The following is a 20,621-nucleotide window of genomic DNA, read 5'->3' on the forward strand; positions in this document are numbered from 1 at the left end:
AGGTAAAATGTGCAGAAGCCCAGTTTTTTTCTTGGCTGTTACCTGTAACTGTGCACTTCCTTGCTAGTGTGAGCTGTAAGAATTTCAGGGTCACATTTTCAAAGAGGCCTCAACCTGCCCTCCATTTTTGTGCACACAACCTTGCTTACACTAGTTGCTTCTGCACAAAAAATATAGAATTTATGCCTCTTTCTGAGCTGTATCTGAGTTTTGCCTTACTCAGAAAGGGAAACGGGGAGTATAGGAGCCCTCTATGCCCCTTTGTGACATCTGGAATTGGTGGCTTGGTTTAGCTAGGGACTGATCTAGTCCAGGGGTAGGCAACCTATGGCACGTGTGCCGAAGGCGGCACGCAAGCTGATTGTCAGTGGCACTCACACTGCCCGGGTCCTGGCCACCGGTCTGGGGGCTCTGCATTTTAATTTAATTTTAAATGCAGCTTCTTAAACATTTTAAAAACCTTATTTACTTTACTTTACATACAGCAATAGTTTAGTTATATATTATAGACTGATAGAAAGAGCCCTTCTAAAAATGTTAAAATGTATTACCGGCATGCGAATCCTTAAATTACAGTGAATAAACAAAGACTCAGCACAACACTTCTGAAAGGTTGCCGACCTCTGTTCTAGTCCTTGGAATACCTTAAATTGTAGGAACATATGAATTATGACACTGGATCAGACTCAAGCTCCATCTAGTCCAGTATCCTGTCTCTGACAGTGGCCAGTACCAGATGTTTCAGAAGAAGGTGTAAGAACCCTGCGGTAGACAGATGGGGGATGATCTGCCCCTCACAAGGGTCTCATCCTGATCTGTGAGATGTGCTTAAGCTCCAAAGCACAAGATTTAATATCTTTTCCAAAATCAGTCCATGTGATGTGACTTTTTTTCCCCCATCAGGAAAAATGGTTTGTACAACTGGTCATTCATAAGGTTGATGTTTGTAAAATCAAGGTTCTGCTGGGTTTGCAAATGAGTTGTGTGTGCGCAGAAAAATATTTATGCAGGTGACTGTGTGGGCAAGTTGCATGTAGACAAAGAGGCCAGTTTTTGTAAATTTGGCCCCTTATGTTAGCTTAACTTACTTTTAAAAATGTATTTGTAACCAGTTGTAAAGAATTAGTTTTCTAGCTTGGGCCCAAACTTGCAAGGTGTTGAGAGACTCCAGGGAAGTGTTGAGATGAATGACAGCTCAAGTTGTACCTATTACAGGACCAGTCTGTTACAGTGCTGAACATTTTATTGTGCATATGTATACATTGCACTGTAATTTCTTTGTACACTTGTATGAATTCAGGCATTTAAGAACATAACGGCCATACTGGGTCAGAGCAAAGGTCCATCTAGCTCAGTATCCTGTCTTCCGAGAGTGGCCAATGCCAGGTACTACAGAGGGAATGAAGAGAACATGTAATCATCAAGTGATCCATCCCCTGTTGCCCATTCCCAGCTTTTGGCAAACAGAGGCTAGTAGCTAATTGATGGACCTATCCTCCATGAATTTATCTAGTTCTTTTTTGAACCCTGTTACAGTCTGGCCTTCACAACATCCTCTGGCAAAGAGTTCCACAGGTTGACTGTGGACTGTGTGAAAAATAGGGTTGTTTTTAAACCTGCTGCCTATTAATTTCATTTGGTGGCCCCTGGTTCTTGTGTTATGAAACTGAGTAAATAACACTTGCTTATTTACTTTCTCCACACCAGTCATGATTTTATAGATCTCTGTCATATCCCCCTTTAGTCATCTCTTTTCCAAGCTGAAAAGTCCTAGTCTTATCATACTCTCCTTATACGGCAGCCATTCCATACCCCTAATAATTTTTCCAAGTCAATACATCTTTTTTGAGATGGGGTGACCACATCTGCAGCCAGTATTAAAGATGTGGTCGTACCATGGATTTATATAGAGGCAATATGATATTTTCTGTCTTATTATCTATCCCTTTCTGAATGATTCCCAGCATTCTGTCCGCTTTTTTGACTGCTGCTGCACATTGAGTGGATGTTTTCGGAGAACTATCCACAATGATTCCAAAATCTCTTTCTTGAGTGGTAACAGCTAATTTATAAAATGATGGTCTATGTATAGTTGGGATTATGTTTTCCAATGTGCATTTATGAACATTGAATTTCATCTGCCATTTTGTTACCCAATCACCCAGGTTTGAGAGATCCTTTTGTAGCTCTTTGCAGTCTGCCTGGACCTTCACTATCTTGAGTAGTTTTGTATCATCTGCAAGTTTTGCCACCTCACTTTTTACACCCTGTTCCAGATCATTTATGAATACGGTAAATAGGACTGGGCGCAGTACAGACCCCTGGGGGACACCACTATTTACCTCTCTCCATTTCTGAAAAGTCTATTCTTAAATATGCAAAGGCATTAGGTCACCATGCAGACTAACAGCCTGTAGCATGGTATAGATTCCCAGGCCAGAAGGGACCATTGTGATCAAGTATTTTGTAAATCAGAGTAACTTTAGATTTATAGGAGTGAAAAAACATCTAAACCCACTAAAATTATAGGTTTTTACATGCCTATTACTAACCCATTAGGGTTAAAAAAAAATTAAGCTAAGCCTTTGTATGCTAAGTTTCGTCATAGAAAGAGCAAGTGCTTACTGCCAAGCTATACAGCTCTGTAGTTAGGAATCTGTAAAGGAAAAGACTGGCAAAAAAAATAGTTGTATTAGTGATAGTGGGAACTGCCACTTTACCTGAGACTACTTTAAAGGCTCATTATATTGATGAGAAAGCTCCTCTATACTATCACTTCAAACACTGACCGCATTTGCCTGGATAAAATGGGATTTGTGTATTTTTGGATACACTGACAGCAAAACCCTAATAGGCAAACATCATTAGACATGATTTCTAAGCTTATAAAGCAAAATAATTAGTGCAAGTTAATATTTATTCTTTCATATTTGGCACATTCTTTGCACATGCAGTCTGGGGATAATTTGTGAGTTAGAGAATTGTCTTCATGTATTTGAGATCAGAATCATACCCCTAAGCAGTGCCCAAGGTAGGGCTCATATAAAGCAGTAGAGTGGGCCCACTGCAGTGTTAAGATTGAAAAAAAGGTACAAACAGAATAAAAAAACAAATGTCAAAAGGGAATGGGATTTTAATAACTTTGCTGTTTCAATGTAGTCTGAATAGAGAGGACAGTTACAGCACCGCATGATCAACAGGAAGTCTTAGAGGAGACAAACTGTACACAGTATGTTCTCGGTCTCGTCATACACAATGCATTTACATGCTTGGGGCCCCCTTCTTGAGTCTGCTCAAGCAGGTGGACACCCAGTAGATCAGTCCCCTCATATTTCCCATCTGTACACAGAATCCCTGGGTGGCGCACAGCTGCTGTAGTGACTCTGTGCCCCCCGCCCCCCTCCCCCATGTGCCTATTCTAGGAGGCATTTCCAGTGATCCCCAGCTGATGGACTAGCCCCTTGAGGCTGTTAAGAGCTGAGTGTTTGGAGCTGCTCTGACTTCTAATAAGGGGACCATAAAGGTGACATAAAACCTATATGCCCAGTCCTGTCCCAAGCAGAGCTTGGCCAGACCAGAGAATCAGGGCCATATGTGTTATATTATATAAACATACACATGAACAAGGACACAAATTTGAGCCAATTCATTCACCTTGTGATGATTCACAGCATTGTTTTATTCTAAAAAAAAAAATACAGTTTAAAGGAGAGCTGCTTTGATGCAGTCCCGTGTGCACAGCACATAAAACAGAACATTAAATATTGGTTTAAATTATTAAGATTAATTATGAATTTTAAAATAGACTAATACAAACAAACAAAATTCAGAGCAACACTGGAAAATGTAATCCTAGAAAGCACATTACTGTAGTTAATGCAACTCCTTGTTCCCCTGGACATACTGCTGCAAAGAGTCTGAATCTGCTGATTCCAGTTGAGTATCAAGATGCACAGCAAAATAAACACCACTTCTAGGATACAAAGCTCCATGTTCACATTTTTTTCTTTTTACCTTTTGCAACAGAAAATAAAAGCCAACATAGTATATTGTTTGCTTCCGCAAAGCATGTGAGGTGATGAAATTCACTTGAAAAACAAATTAACAAAAGCACTATAAATAACAACCCTGGCCAACTTGTGACCATCAAGAGCCAACATGGATAAGAAAGGGAATAAAAAAAAGTCTTAAGTCCAGCATTACAAATCTTGCCCATTTTCTATTGAAATCAGGAAATGCAAAAGAAGATTTGTTTTACTACGACTTTTCTGGTGAAGTTTTCTTTCCCCACACCTGGAAAACTCTGCAATCTGAGTATGGTTGATTTTGTCTCAATAGCACAGTATTCTTTATTATTATTATTATTATTATTATTTATTATTAATAATATTATTTAAATACCTTGTAAGGCTCAGGTGGCTCCTTTATGGGAGAGTGCTGTGAGCCCAGGCATAATTAAAGGTTTGGCCCTTTAAAAGCAGGGAACCTGGAGAGTACATTTCCCAGGGATGAACTGTTGAGTGTCATGTGTCTATGGGAGTGTGTGTCAGGTGACAAGCCAAGACTATAGAAGGAGGGCAGTGGATGGAGATATGCGTTAGATTTGATCTCTCCAGAGTAGCAGACCTGTGCAAACAAACTGAGGAAGGCTGGTGGAATAGACCCAGGAAAAGACCTGGGGGAACAAGAATGATAGTCCATTTAGCCTCTCCTGGGCTCAACAATCCACTAGTCTAGTTGGCACAGTTATAAAAAGGGGGACTTCCTGCCACCTTAACTGTGAGTTTCAACTGACTTTAACACCCCTCTTGCACTATCTTGTCCAAGTGACTTCCTTCTGGCAATAACCCTCCTTGGGGTCTTTCAGTGTGCTGTCTGTAGGTCTGTCCCAGGTCTTTTCCTGGCTCTATTCCACCAGCCATCTTCATGTCTTCTGTTTCTCAAGCCTGCTACTATGGAGAGGCCAAACATAGGGCATACCTCCCAGGGCCGGTTCCAGGGGTTTTGCTGCCCCAAGCAGCCAAAAAAAAAAAAAAAAAAGCCGCGATCGCGATCTGCGATAATTCAGTGGGAGGTCCTTCGCTCCGAGTGGGAGTGAGGGATCCTCTGCCGAATTGCCGCCGAATACCTGAATGTGCCGCCCTGCTCCGGAGTGGCCGCCCCAAGCACCTGCTTGCTAAGCTGGTGCCTGGAGCCGGCCCTGATACCTCCTCTCTGAGCCACAGGCTCCTACTCAAATAGTCTTGGTCAGACATCTGACCTCCTCATTCACATGAGACCTAACAATCCCTTTTGGAGACTGCAGTTCCCAGTGTTCTCTGCCAAACCTCGATATATTAGGGCTCGTGACATCTGCTCTTAAAGGGTCCGTCACTGTTCCATACTTTATTCAACATCAGATGAGAGTGGGAGAGTTCACAAGATTTCTCAGAATCAGGAGATGTGTTCATCAGTGACAGCTCTTTCTCCTTCACTTTGTACAGAGTTTTTTCTAAGTCTGATATTTGGCACCATGTCTCCTCAACCTTCAATTCCTTTGAGATGGGCTTCAGTGCAGCTGATGATCAGTAGATGTATACTGCTGACTGGTTGAGCCAATTCACCATGATGCAGATGCTGGCACAGCTGAAAACTTTTAAATCAAACTGCTTGCTTTCACTGTGAAAAGTGCTTTAAAAAAGTGATCTCAGAACATCTTAAGGATTCAAAAATAGTACTTGGGGTTGGGAGGGAATCTATTTTATTTGGCTTTAAGTCAATAAGGAAATAGGGCAATTGGCACATCTTGGAGAAGCTGCTGATTCAGGATCCTAGCCCAAATGTAAAAAATAAAACAGCAAAGGGTAACTTTGCCTTATGCTGGACTTCTGCTGATTCTGGTGACTTCATGTGCAAGTTGTCCAAAGTTCTGTTAACTGAGTAATAAAGATGAACCTCTTGAATAACAAACTGTGGGTTTCAGTGAGGCATTTTTGGGATCTGCTATAACCTTGTTGAGGTAAGTCTTTTCATGCCCCTCCTCTGAGCCAGATTGGAGGACAATACAGGCTCCAGCCTTGGTGCCTGAGGTGTTCTGTTTAAAGCAAAGTACGTGGCTGCCATTGCACCCTGTAAAATAAAAGAGAAAATACTTGGCTTAAAATAAGTTCTTTCATTAGTACCCTCCCTTTCCTAGTTCCTCCCACCAAGAGAAAGGAGAATCTCTAGTTGCTGTTAGTAGTATAGGCCTTAGCACACAGCTGAGTGGTTCCAATTCCACCCCACAAGGGTATGGTACATACATACTGGTATGTACATACATATATATATACACACACACACACACACTTGAGCTAGTTCATTACAACACAGAAGAAAGTTATAATAACTAGTAGATGATGTGTGTAAAATAGTATTACATTTAATGTAATACCGTATTATCTTGGGCTCCTTTGAAAATAACCCCCTTATTTCCTGTATCTCCAAGTTGTTAATGCAAATCCTATCTTTTCACTGTTACTCAGGAAGTTACTGTTCTCAGGAAAAAGATGCTGTGTACCTTCACCAGGTGAACATCCTGTCTGCTGAGTTGATTTTGAGATAGATATTCCCTGTTCACTATCCATGGGTGTCTTAGCACTTGGACTGCTGTTAGGCGCTGATGAGGATCTACATGAAGCATCTTGGACACAATATCCTGTGGTTGAAGGAGAAGGAAATGGGGTGGGAGAGAAATGTAAAAAAACATCAATTGAGGTTTTCAGAGTCTGACTGAAAATATTTTTACTTAGATTTTCCCCTTACTCATGGTAGTTTCATCAGCAGTATTTAAATGGACAGTGCAATGCATCCAGGCCTTTATAATCCCTTGTAATTTTCAGAAGTAAAACCAAATTTCATACTGACATTTAAGAACCTAAGAGACTATCTGAACATATTAATATGAAACTGGACACCCTATTAAAACATCATTATTTGACAATTGGTCTGCGCAGGTGAGATGAACTAGTTACTTCTCTAACAATGAGAAAACAAAACTAACCAAAACCAACACACAAATTAGGGGAAAAAATAGTTTCCTACAGGAATATTAAAGTATCAGAGGTGTAGCCGTGTTAGTCTGTATCCACAAAAACAACAAGGAGTCTGATGGCACCTTAAAGACTAACAGATTTATCTGAAGTGAGGTTTTTTTATCCACGAAAGCTTATGCCCAAATAAATCTGTTAGTCTTTAAGGTGCCACTGGACTTCTTGTTGTTTTGGGGATATTAAAGGCTCCTAAGTCACTTTTGAAAGTGGAACATAGATTCCTTGGTCACTGAGGAAATGTTACTGTAAGTCACCAGCTTGAGAATGTTCACTATTTACACCCTTCCACCTTTATTATACTAAGTTATGTGATTCCCACATTGCTGACAAGCATGAAACACATTTTTTTAATTAAAAAGCCTCTAGTTTAATTAATAATTATAAATATTTTTTGAATTCAGTTTAACCTGTTTGGTCCCAACTAATTGTTACAATAAGGTTTGTATGCAGTGATGTTGTTGTAGCAGCTGTGTTGGTCCCAGGATACTAGAGAGACAAGATGGGTGAGGTAATATCTTTGATTGAACCAACTTCTGTTGGTTAGAGACAAACTTTCGAGCTTACTCATAGCTGTTCTTCAGACCTGAATTAAATGGATCAAGAACTGTCTGAGAACTCAAAATAGTTGTCAATGGGGAGTCGTTGAAATGGGAGTATTTCTAGTGGGGTTCTGAAGATATTGGTTCTCGGTCTGGAACTATTCAACATTTCCTTCAATGAGCTAAAAGTATATATAAAATCACTACTGATGAAATCAGTGGATGACACACAGATTGGTGGAATGGAAAATAACGATGAAGACAGGGCAGTGTGAAGGGGCGCGCTCACCCTGGTGTGCAGGGGAGGGGGCTAACTAGTTCCTCTGAGCCTGTTCCATGCCAACGAGACACACCTGCAAGGCTTGCTCTGCCTGGAGGGGGAGGAGCTTAAAGTGGGGAGGAAATTGCTCTGCCCAGGGATGGCTGGTGACAGAGGAAATCCAGCCAAGGAGGAGATAACTGCAAGACATACTGATCCCATAGCTACCCCGACTGATGGTAAACAATATGCACCAGGAAGAGGGGTAGAAGGTAAACCCTGTGAGCTGGCAATAGACTCCATGGGACTAAGTCCTTAGAGCTGATTCTCTAGGGCTGCCTGAGAGACTGGTCCTTGTTCCAGCCAGATCTATTCCCCTCCCCTCACCCTCCTGCAAAAGAAGTGGAGGAACAAGAGCCAAACACTGGCTTGTGGGTGGTGGCCTGCAGAGAGTTTCCTCCAAAGACTGCCAAGGGGGGCGGGGAGAAGAGAGGGTAAACAAAAGACAGTGGCACATGGAGGGGGGGGTCTAGGGAGCCTGTCCCTGTCCCTGCTCCCACCCGATAGGCATTCAGACTGAGCTATCTGGATTGCTTGGTAAACTACCAATTTAAACAAAAACATTTTAATACAGCCAAATGCAAAGTTGTACAGCTAGGAACAAGGAATGCAGGCTCTACCTACAGAATGGGGGACTGAATCCTGGATAGCAGTGACTCTGAAAAGCATTTAGGGGTCATGGTGAACAAGCAGCGGAACATGAGCTACCAGCGTGATGCTGTGGCAAAAAGGACTCGTGATCCTTGGATGTCTAAATGGGGAGCAGGGAGTAGAGAGGCTATTTTACCTCTGTTCATGGCATTGGTAAGACCTATCCTGGAATACTGTGCACAGTGCTGGGTCCACATTTTAAAAAAGGTTCTTGAAAAACTGAAGAGGGTGCAGAAAGAAGAGCCACAAAAATGATTTGAGGGCTGGAGAAAATTTCTTACAGTGAGACTTAGAGTGCAATTTGTCCACTTTATCAAGAGAAGATTGAAAGGTCACTTGATTACAATATTTAAGTACCTCCACGGAGAGAAAATACCCAGGTACTAAAGGGCTCTTTACTTTAGTGGAGAGAGGTATAAGGACCATCAATGACTAGAAGAATAAACCAGAAAAATTCAAATTGGAAATAAGGCACACATTTTAAACAATTTAGGCGATTAACCATTGGAACAAACTAGCAAGGGAAGTGGTGGATTCTCCATCTCTTAACATCTTCAAATCAAGGCTAGAAGATAAGGTTTAGTCAAGCACAAGTTATTCGGCTCAATACAGAGATAACTGGGTGAAATTCTGTGGCCACTAATACACAGGAGGTCAGATTAGATGATCTAATGGTTTCTTCTGGCCTTAAACTCTAAAAGAATACAGGAGAAATGAAGATAGTTTTGTGGTTAGAACTTAGGAGATATTTGTTCTAATTCCAGCTCTTCCACAGACTTATTTTCTGATGTTGGGCAAGTCCCTTTGGCTAAAATGTATAGATGTGACCAATACAGCGCTACCTTGATATAACGCCACCCAATATAACACGAATTTGGATATAATGTGGTAACGCAGTGCTCGGGGGGTGGGGTGTGCACTCTGGTGGAGCAAAGCAAGTTCAATATAACACGGTTTCACTTATAACATGGTAAGATATTTTGGCTCCCAAGGACAGCGTTATATCGAGGTAGAGGTGTACTTGGAGGTATGGGTGTCCATTTGAGATACACCTTGGGCCTTTTTTTTTAAAAAATGGAGATATACCTATCTCCTAGAACTGGAAGGGACCCCGAAGGGTCATCGAGTCCAGCACCCTGCTTTCACTAGCAGGCCCAAGTACTGATTTTGGCCCCGATCCTTAAGTGGCCCCCTCAAGGATTGAACTCACAACCCTGGGTTTAGCAGGCCAACGCTCAAAACACTTCATATGAAGTCAAGAGGAGCTGTGGGTGCTCAGCACCTCTGAAAACCAGGCCAAAAGTATCACAAATTTGGGTACCCAAAATAAGTGGCCATTTCTGAAAATTTTGGCCATAATCACTTTGTGCTGCACTTTTCTCATTTGTAAAATCAGGACAAGGATATTTACCTTCCTCACAAGTGACTGTGAGAGAGAAATCAATGTTTGTAAAGTCAACTGAGATACTTGAATGAAAAGTGCTATGCAAAGGCAAAGTATTAGTAATAATACAAAACTATAACAACAAACATATCTAAGTGCATGTTAAAAATACTAATTTATGGGTTGCCTTTTAAAGGGTTTACCTTTGGGGGTCACACAGTGATCCACAGTTAAACCGGACATTTGCCGTTTTGGGCTGCCCTATATATTTTGAAAAGTTCAACCGAATTGAAAAGGATTTTTTGTTGGACTTGGATATTAAATTTCATTTATTTGTGTTATGATGCTGCATTAAGTCTTACATTCCTGAAACAATGTAATAAGTCACACAGAACCATTTTGACATAGTGCTCATTAAAATAGAATGTATGGAACTAATACAGCTGCTGATTTCACCTCCCCTTGCTTAAAAGAACCTTACATCTTGCAGAATGACCCCTTTTTGGAAAGCAGGATAAAAACAAAGAATCTGCTGACCTTGGCAGCATCGGACACTGAATCCCAGTTTCCTCCTGCAAGTGCATACTTTCCACTGCCAATCCTGGCCAGTATCTCTTCTGGGGTGTCATCTGGTCCATTTGCAAAAGGGGTGAATCTGTGAAACAAACATTGTGTTAACTTTAAAAAGATGTATCTTTATGTACTGCAGATTTTTACGTGTACAATTATAGGGCCTGATTCCGCAGCCCTAGCTCTCATTGATATCATTAGGCATTTAATCTAAGTAAAGACTGCAGAAACAAGCCTTTAATTTTTATTCAGCTATGTGAGAGTTTCTCATGGACAAATGCTATACCATCCCCTTGAAATTGTCCTGTGAAGAAAACACAAATGCACCTTTGTTTTCTTCCTGTTTCTTTCTGATTTTTTTTTAAGTGTATGGGATTTTTCTCCATTTTTTTTTAAACCTTAAAACTTCAGGTCTAGTCTACCTTATAGCCAGGGTGATTGGCAAAGTAGTGGAATTATGACATAAGAGGCAGGAGGTACAAGCTCTGATATCTTCTGAGATGAAGAAAGCAGGAAAACAAGCACCTGTGATAGGGTTATGGAAAAGCCTGTCTCCCCACCCCTGAGCCATCTCCTCTTTGGAATACAAGAGGTGCCCTGGATCTCAACAGGCTTCTCACCTTTTGAACTTTTATATGGCTGACAGCCTGGAGGAATCCTGGACTTCCTTAAAAGATGCCAGGGAAGAGCAGTAGTCATTGTCTCAAACCATGTTACAGCAGGTCCTACAAAGGTATGAACATCTTGAACAGGTGGGACAATTTATGAAGGAGAACCTCCTGCACGCCCAACAAACTCAGGCTCAGGCTCAAAACTACAACCAAGGCATCTGGGAGAGGGCTTTTCAGCGGGGGAGGCTGCATGCTATTGCTCCTCCCCAGCTCTTGGCCCAATGGCAGGGTCCGTATGAGATTGTCTGATGGGTATTCAGATTTTCTTTTAAGGATTACATTTTTAAAAAGCAGTTATGGTAATTAATCTAACGGGTAAGATAAACTGATCACAGATAATGTGTAGTCCTTAAAGTCCTTATCTCTTCTTGCCGTATATTGCTGTAAATATGTGGTATTAGTTAAACACAGACTGCTTTTTTCAGAGACCACAGTGAAGTAAGGGACTGTAAGACATTGCTTTAGTTCAGAGCAGAAACTGACTTGATTTGCAGTGCAGGCCAGACAGGCTTTGCACGTTTTTCCTGAAGCGTCTCACATATCTAACACAGTTTCTGAACAATTCTAATCACCACTAAATAGCTAGTATTTGAAGTGCTGGCATCTTTTTTGTAATGGATGAGGCAAAAGATGTGAGTGACAGAGAGATGGACTCAGAGTACGTGTTTTCCATACAAATCTGAGGAAGGAATTCAAGTTCTTCTTCACTGCTGAACTAGAAAGTATCTGGTCTATGTGTTTTAAAGGACATTGCAAAAATTCAACTAGTGATTAGATATGACAAATGGGCATGGACTCTACGCTGTGGCCAGCCAGCCATTCCTCTACTAGTGCCATAAGAAATTTGACATTTTTAGTTTGCAAGGGGTTTGACAATTTTTGTTTCTGGTTTGTGTTCTCTGAATTTCACACCGACTTTCAGATTCAAACCAACTCTTCTTCATTCTCAGCCTTCTCTACCCCTTTCAATTTACCATCATCCTCTTATGTCTGTCTTTAACCTTAGCCACCACATCTATACCTCCTTTCCCTTTCTAGTTCCCTCCATCCAGCTCCCCCAGCACTCACTCCTTTTGCTAGTTTGTCTCTTTCTACAATCTTACTGCTGGTAGGAGAGCCTTCTCCTTTGTAACTCTTGCCATCAGAAGCAACCTTCCTATTCTGTCTGCATCTTGGAGCCTCCATCTGTTTTTCAAATTGCACCTGAAAACACAACTTTTCTCCTTTTCATAGGTGCTCAGATACCACAGTGATGAGCACAGTACAGGAACCTGAATAGAACACACCTTAACATTGAAATTAATGAAACTCCTCATATGAATAAGGCGAACAGGATCTGGCTCTTTAATAGACTATTCCTACATTATACACTTAAGCACTTTGGGAAATTTTATCTTAAGTGATGTAGGCATTTAGTAGCTTAAGTCTCACTGAGAATCTATGGGACATAGGCTAAGTGCCTAAATCAGTTCTGAAAGTGCCAGGTTTTTTTTTGGTCTGCTGCAATTGCTTTAATCTCTCAAAATACATTGCATTTGTATTTATCCATGACTTGTTTATGACTTTAATCAGTTTTGAAGTACCTGCACCAGAAATCTCGCACTTACCCTGCCAACATGGTGTACAACAGGATCCCTAAGCTCCAGATGTCACAGGCTGCATCATAACCTTGTCGTTTCAGGACCTACATAAGGAAATCAAAAGAGACAAGGTTAATTCATGCTCCTGAATTTCAGGAAAATGTGGATGTTATGGCAGTGATTTGAATTTTGAATTTCAGGAAAATGTGTATGTTATGGCAGTGATTTGTTAACATTTTGCAGAGCTTCCTCTAGTGTACAGGTGGAATAAGGAGTTGCCTAGGGCAGCAAAACAGTCAGTAATTGTTTGCCTGGGCAACTATCGGATGGAAGGGGGGGTACATTTACCATTTTGTTGAAGATAATAGAATCTATTTAGCTGGTCCTAGACACACAACTCTAAAGAAGCCAAATAAGACTGATGGGCTGGGAAGGGGCAGTGGGGAAGGTGGATTTTAAAGGCAACGAATACAAGCAACTATTCACACACACGTAGGAAAATATGTAACTACTTTGGACAATGTAACTCAAGTTATAGTCATCCCATGACATGCAAAATAATCACAGAAGAAAACAATAATGAGACTGAGAGAGACATTTCTAGATTTACTATTGCAGCAAATGTGAGCTTCTCTACAGAGCTTGGTTAAAATGATTCTGGACATTAGGAAACATTCTCATTTACACTAAAGACCTTATATGCTGCTCTGTCAGAGTGAAGGGGGCTTACACAAGGTATATAGTTACGCACACTTAAGGGATCCCTTTAAGCTGCCAGAACAGTGTAAAAATGGCTGTTGTGTGAACTGGGTTCTAAAGGTTTGATTTTTGAAAAGGTCAGTGTACAAATTTATATGCAGTTACCAGTCCTGTGTGCACAGATCAGGTATTTGTACATACAAATTGCCAGAATGACACATGATCAGTCATTTTCAGATCAATACCCAGTTTGCCCACCCACTCTCACTAGCTGCGTGCACATCATGCATTTGTACATATGAACATTGGAAAATAAAGGCCTGAAAACTTCTGAAGTTACAGCAAAGCTGTTACTGCATATGGGAAGATAGTAAAGTAACTGAAGAATTTTTGGGGTCACGCAGCAATATTCATTTTACATCAATAACCCAGTAACTTATGTCTACCAAGTGGTGTGTGTAGAAGGAGAAAGGAAATACTTACTACTGCCTAGGCTCTTTTGTGGAACATGATGCATGGGCATTACACTGTATTACACCATGTCATGATACTTATGTGCCCTAACACAAAAGTCAAAATCATGACCTGCTGGAGTTTTGGAGCATAGGTACTGGAACTAGAGGTGTGGGGGGTGCTGCTGCAGCCCCTGGCTTAAAGTGGTTTCCATGATATACAGGATATACAGTCTGGTTCAGTGCCTCTCAGCACCCCTGCTGTAAACAATTGTTCCAGCACCACTGTTCTGGAGAGAGTTGATTTTGTTTGGTTGGTTTGTTCTCATTCTTGTAAAATTCCTGATACACTTGTCTCAGCCTTTGGTATCAGGATTTTCCATAACAAAGGTCTAGAGATCATTAAGGGCCAGATTCTGCCACCTTTACGTACACTCAGTAGTCAATAGGGCTACACCAGAGGAATGGTGGTATATAATCTGATTCTACTTTTCGTATGTGTAAAATAATGTATGGATCGTCTAGGCTTTGCTTTGTAATAGGGAATTGTTACTGGAGTGGTGGTGATGGGTTTTTTTTTTTTGGCTCTGTCTATAGTGTTTTTCATTTTGGCTTTTAAAAAACGTACTATGTATAATTTTTTGTTTTTTGTTTTTGTTTTTAAATGAATAAATATTCCTCAAAAGCAAGAAGCAGCAGCTATGTGCTAGCTTACAAAGAAAATTTCATACAGCAAGGTTAATTTAAAGTGCAGTTATACCTTGAAAAGTGACTAGGCAAAAATGTCACTGTGGGGTTCTAACTTTCAAAGGATATGTCTACATTAGAAAGAGAAGTCAAGATTAGATCAGGGTTAGCTAACTCCAATTTAAATGAGACCTTGTCTTCAGTGCAGACACAGGTTGACAGTTTTTACTTTACGCTCCCTGAAGGTCCATTCTGACCAGCTAATGCATTTTTAAAGGTGTAAAGCCCTTTCTGCTACAGTGTATAACATATTTGTTAAAATGTGTTAGCTAAGGCATTTTAAAACTTTATCTGTTTTTCTATTCTAAGACTCCTGGGTTGGAAGTAACAAAGAATGTTGCAGATTCAGCAAGCTCAGATTTGAGGGGGAAGAGAAAGCACTTTGTCTTTGTCTGGGCTAGGATAAAGATTGTGTTTAGGTCAGGTTTATTCAAACCCCTCCCCCCCAGTGTAGATGAAGAGTAACACTCTACCTCCTAAACTAGAGCTAAAGAAGTTACCCTGCCTCTACACTAAGAAAAGTGGTCTGGTTTAGATTGGGCTTAATGAGCATATGGTAATATAACCCACACACCTCCTGAGTGTGGTGTTCTGTCCCATCTAGTGTCACTGAGACCACTTAGAGAGAGATGAATGAGTCTTTTCTACAGTGTTAGCTCTCATGCTGTAGATGCTCATGCACAAAGCTCCAGAGGTCCCAGATTCGATCCCGTCCACCGACGACCAGGGTCTGTCGGCATTACATTAACAAAGCCAAACTTGACCATTTTCCCTTGTGTAGACAAGTCCTAAGGTGCTCTGAAGAGATCTGCCCAACTGACTTAATACTGGTGCAGAACCAGAGTGGGAGCTATGTTCAGTCCTTTAGGCCACATGGACAGCTAGCACAACACAAGGGGCCTGATTCAGATGTCATCTGCAGTGGTGTAAATTAGGAGTAACGCCATTCAAGTGAGTGGAGTTACAATGGTGTAAATCTCTCAGGGTGGGGGAAGAACAGGGGATCCCTGATGTTCTGAGAAGGGCCTTATAGCATTCTTACCCTCAGGAGGGAAAGAATAATTAGCTTTTGTATTTGCTTCCCTACTGCTTTAAAAGTGAGTCAGTATTCTGCTTACATTTTGAGATTGCAGTTGTTATAGAAGATCAGTTTTTCCCACGTGATAGCATCACTAGATACAGTGACCTCCCTGCAAAACGCTACAAAAGGAAGGAACATTCTGCAACTTTTTTTTTTCTGTCCTGGAGCCCTAGCACCGATTAGTGATATTGCTTCATTGAAAGGTTGTGGTGGATTCTCCAACACTGATAATTTTAAAATCAAGATTGAATGTTTTTCTAAAAGAACTGCTCTAGGAATTTTTTTTTTTGCTGGAGGGGGGTGGAGTTCCCTGGTCTGTGTTCGACAAGAAGCAAGTTTGGATGATGGTAATAGTCCCTTCTGTCCTTGGAATCTATGAAAAAAGTGGCTTCAGAAAATCCTGCCTAGGTAAACTTTAGCAAATACCAATGACAAGGCAAAACAATCTCTCCATCTGACAGATGTGCTGAGTGTGCATCTGCTACCTTGGAAAAAGCTACCTTACCCAAGACAGTCATGACTTGAGGGCAATTATTCTAATTCTAAAAAAATTCTAAAGAGTTTAAAAGTACAGTATATCTGTGTTCAGTATTGACTGTACTGGCTGGCTACTGCATCATGACAATTTTAACATCTAGTAAAATAAGAACAGGTATTGGGGTGTGTTTTAGCTTCCAAAATAACTATTATAGTCCGTGACACTGATTTTTACAGCTGCATGAAATAAAATGGAGCGGTTCCAAAGTACCTCAAATAATGTATCCATTTTGGAAGCCAAAGACCTGGTATTTAGGCAGAAAATTTGCACACTTTTTGGTGCAAAATCTACCCTTGTGCAAGCTTATGCTGTAGGGAATCTGGAAAAAGTAGGTGTGCAATTACTCAGAAAAGACTGTTGGCCAAAAATTCCCTATTGTTGCTGCCACTGGTGGTAACAATGGGCTAGTCAGAGCTACTAGGCACCACTGATGTTTTAAGCATCATGTCCAGGTCTACAGTAACGCAGTGATTTAAGTGCCAGCAGCCACCAGCACCCTGTCTATGCTCCAGCTCCCACTGGTGAAACTCAACAGATGGTAGCAGGGTGGGACATTTTTGGCAAAAAGGCCTAGCACAGACCATGCCTATGTTTGTACAGTGACTAGCACAATGGGGCTTCTGGGCACAACTATAATAACAATAAGCATCTGCACTAAAATCAGATACATTCTCATTTACACTAAAGACCTTATACGCTGCTCTGTCAGAGTGAAAGGGGCTTACACCAGGTGTATAGTTACACACACTTAAGGGATCCCTTTAAGCTGCCACAACAGTGTAAAAATGGCTGTTGTGTGAACTGGGTTCTAAAGGTCTGACTTTTGAAAAGGTCAGTAAACAAATTTGTATGCAGTTACTAGTCCTGTGTGCACAGATCAGGTATTTGTATCTTTTTCACAAGTTCCCTAAAAGTCTTCTTGTTAAAAGGGCTTTACAAGAGAAGGTGTGTTATCCTGTCCTCATGGAAGTCAGAGAACCTGTCATGTATATAAGAGCTGAGATCTCCTAAGGGACAGAATGTGGTTTCCAATGTACATATATATGGTTCTTAGGTCATTTGTAGTGATGGGTAAACTTCAGATGGCTCCACTGATTTCTAACAATCATCCAGATGTGTATCCAAAATCATCTAACTTTTAGATTGTATATTACGGGGCTGAAATATTGTGAAAATAGGCTCTCTCTCTGGTACTTTAGCATTTCTGTTTCTGGTTGTAGTGGGAACTAGGAAGCATACAAGAATGGGAAGAAAAATCTTACGTTTTTGCATGCCAAAATTCTGTCCAGAGTTTGGCTGAATTTTGAAGAATGAAGGCTCCTTATTTTACCCCAAATGATCCTCTTTTACTCTGTTATGTAATGCTCGGTGCTGTGGTTTGTTTATTCCTGACTGAACCATGCTATTTATTCTTTACAGAGAGCACTGCTCCCACCAGGTGGCATGCTGGTTCTTCCTCTTAGGCATCTTTTACCATCTATGATATTTTATCCTGCAATAGCCCTGTTAGCATCTAATACCAAAAATTAAAGGCTTTCCAAAATAAAGATTTATATATGCAAACCGGACATTACACCTCTGCTATCCTTCTCTTGTATCGATCTCCTTCCTAACTTCCTATTTAATTTCACATACATATGGGAGGAAATGGTTGCAGTGGGGGTTGACCTGAGCCAGTAAAAGACAAATCTGAGCTGACGAGCAGCATTATGTCACAGGAGCAGCACTTAAGGCTTTCATGCGAACTGTCAGTGATGGCAATGTTGTTTCCTGCATTAGTAGGACTTGCCTGGCTCATTGAGAATGGTTAGGAATATGATTTCTGATCTGAATTCAGCTCACTAAAGTCTAATCTGACGATGTGTTGATCTGGCAGTGTTTCCGATTATGGACAGTGTACAAAAGATATTCCATAATGAAAAGAGAAATCAGATACTGTAGGCATGTGACATCTTTCAGAAAATGACAATATTTAAATGACATGAAAATGACAATCTCTCTCATGTGGTCAATTTTCATCTTAAAAATTAAAGTGTCATGGTACCACAGTACGTTTTTCATTTATTCTGATATATTTTAAAGAGCTATTTCCACGATGGATAACCAGACCAACAGCAACAAAATAACGGACCAAAAATGTAACTTGACAATGGAAGAATTAATAAAATATCTGCATTTTTATATGTTAATCATGGCTGCGGCATGTGTGTCATGGAACATGACTGTGTGTCTAACACAATGAGCCACATCATCTGAAGATGAGATGCCGTCAATTAAACAAAAGTCATTTTTAAAGAATTTGGGGTATATGATCCAAATTCTAAAAAACTTCCCAAAAGTATTGTCTGTAGGAAGATAAGACAATCACTTACTTCGTAGTTACAGGCAGATAACAAGTTGCTACTTTTTTGGGCAGGAGAGTAAGGAAATTAGGAGGCAAAAGAGGTTGAGGATTGCATACTGTCCAAGGGAAAAATGGTATTTGATAGTGGAATGATACATAATTTTGTGATATGTAATAATTGTGTACTCTGTTATTGGGTAGTAACCAGCAGAGGTAGATAAACAATTAGAGTTGTATATTCAGGGACTTGCTTAAGCTAGTAAAACCTGATTGGAACAAATAACTAACAATCATCCAGGAGATAAACTTGTTGATACTTCATAGAAGGACAGATGAGAGTTTCCAGAGCTGAACCATAGTGAGCAGCCTAAATAGTCTGAACAGGTAAGGAACCAAAGCCATGGGCATGGTTATCACAAGATTAGGGGCAATAACGAAGAAAAACACTAGCTTGGGTTAGTGCTAACCTGGATCCAGCTTCTGTTACCTTGTTCAAGTCACTTGGCCTCTCTCTGCCTCAGTTCCCCATCTGTAAGTGCTGAGGATAATAGCACTTCTCACGCTCACAGGGGTGTTGTAAGGACACCAGACATTAAAAACTGGGAGGTGCTCAGATACTACAGTGACGGGGGCATTTAAGTATCACAGATAGAAAGAAGAGAAAACACAGAGGGCCAGATTCTGATACCCTTCCCCACACTAAACAGCATGTTACTCTATGAGTAGTCCCATTGACTTCAGTGGGATTGCTCATGGAGTGAGATACTATCCATCATGAATAATGGTATCAGAAACTGCCCCAGATGGGAAATGAATCCAGAGATGTGATGCCAAGAAGGAGTTCAGACATGCTGCCACACAAAGAGTAAGAGGAGGATGGGCTAAGCTTAGGTGAGGAGAGTTCATTAAACCTGTAATGCCTTTTTCATCTTCACTATAACCACACAGATTCTATCTGGCTGGATTACTATTTGAGGAGTTCCAGGTCAGAGATGTTTTGCAGGCTGTTTCTTTTGATTTAAGCTCCTGAAATCATAGAACCAATGAAGCCATTAGCAAAACTCCCATTGACTTCAGTGGGGCCAGGATTTCATTCCAAGAATTTTTCTCTCTTGATTCTTAATTAATCTTGGTTTCGTATAATCATTTTGAGATTAACTTTGTTTGGATGAGGTACATTGAAGGGGAAACAACCTTCTGACCTCATAAGTGAAGCAACTGGGGAAAAAGAGATACCTAACCTGGAGTAATCAGCCAAAGTGACACCTAAGTAACAGTTGCCAACTGTCACGCGGTAAATAAGCATCCTGTTAATAAGCCAAAAATCAAGCTAATCCCATTTCAAAACAAGGCCAAAACAACAGGGCTGGCTCCAGGCACCAGCTAAGGAAGCAGGTGCCTGGGGCGGCCAATTCAAAGGGGTGGCACGTCCGGGGTCTTCGGCGGCAATTCAGTGGCGGGTCCCTCAGTCCCTTCTCTTCCTCTTCGAGCTGCCACCGAAGTGCAACAGAAGAGGAAGAGGAGTGAAGGACCCGCCACTGAACTGCTGCTGAAGAATGCAGCTGAGCGATTGAGCTGCCACCGATCGCCCCCTCCCCCCGCCCTTTTTTTGGGCCACTTGGGGCGGCAGAAAATCTGGAGCCGGCCCTGCAAAACAAGCAAATCCCTAAGAACCCTAACACACTATGTGACTAGATCCCCCCTGGCGTGCAGTCTGGGACTGTGGTGGGCCCACTGTGCACCCCTGACTCTCCCCCTTGCCCCTACTTGCCAGGAGCCAATCAAAAAAAAAACAAGCTACAAGCCAAAAACTGGCCAACAAGCAACTCACAAGCCAATTAAGCCAAAAACAAACCTAATTTCTATTTTTTTCCCCATGGTTTTGGCATGTCTGCTAAGTAAGTCCCAACCACACATGGCTACAGTTAGTAGGGACATGGGGAAAGCTAACCACCCACAAGGAATGATAGGACTAG

At 41.1% G+C, this 20,621-nt stretch overlaps 1 protein-coding gene across 3 annotated transcripts in view; it reads right to left on the reverse strand.

The window, feature by feature from the left end:
* Nucleotides 1–5,102: 5,102 nt before the first annotated feature.
* The window catches only part of RPS6KA2 (ribosomal protein S6 kinase A2), a 451,617-nt gene continuing 436,098 nt past the window's right edge, over nt 5,103–20,621 (reverse strand). For all 3 annotated transcript variants that reach the window (XM_045011087.1, XM_045011086.1, XM_045011088.1), the window contains 4 exons: nt 12,812–12,888; nt 10,501–10,618; nt 6,539–6,676; nt 5,103–6,108 (listed from right to left, as the gene is read on the reverse strand). In XM_045011087.1, coding sequence (XP_044867022.1) covers nt 5,983–6,108; nt 6,539–6,676; nt 10,501–10,618; nt 12,812–12,888 — 459 coding nt within the window. In that variant the 3' untranslated portion in view covers nt 5,103–5,982. The remainder of the gene's footprint in view (nt 6,109–6,538; nt 6,677–10,500; nt 10,619–12,811; nt 12,889–20,621) is intronic.

Source organism: Mauremys mutica, chromosome 3, assembly GCF_020497125.1.
Source record: "Mauremys mutica isolate MM-2020 ecotype Southern chromosome 3, ASM2049712v1, whole genome shotgun sequence".
In the NCBI taxonomy this organism is placed as follows: domain Eukaryota; kingdom Metazoa; phylum Chordata; order Testudines; family Geoemydidae; genus Mauremys; species Mauremys mutica.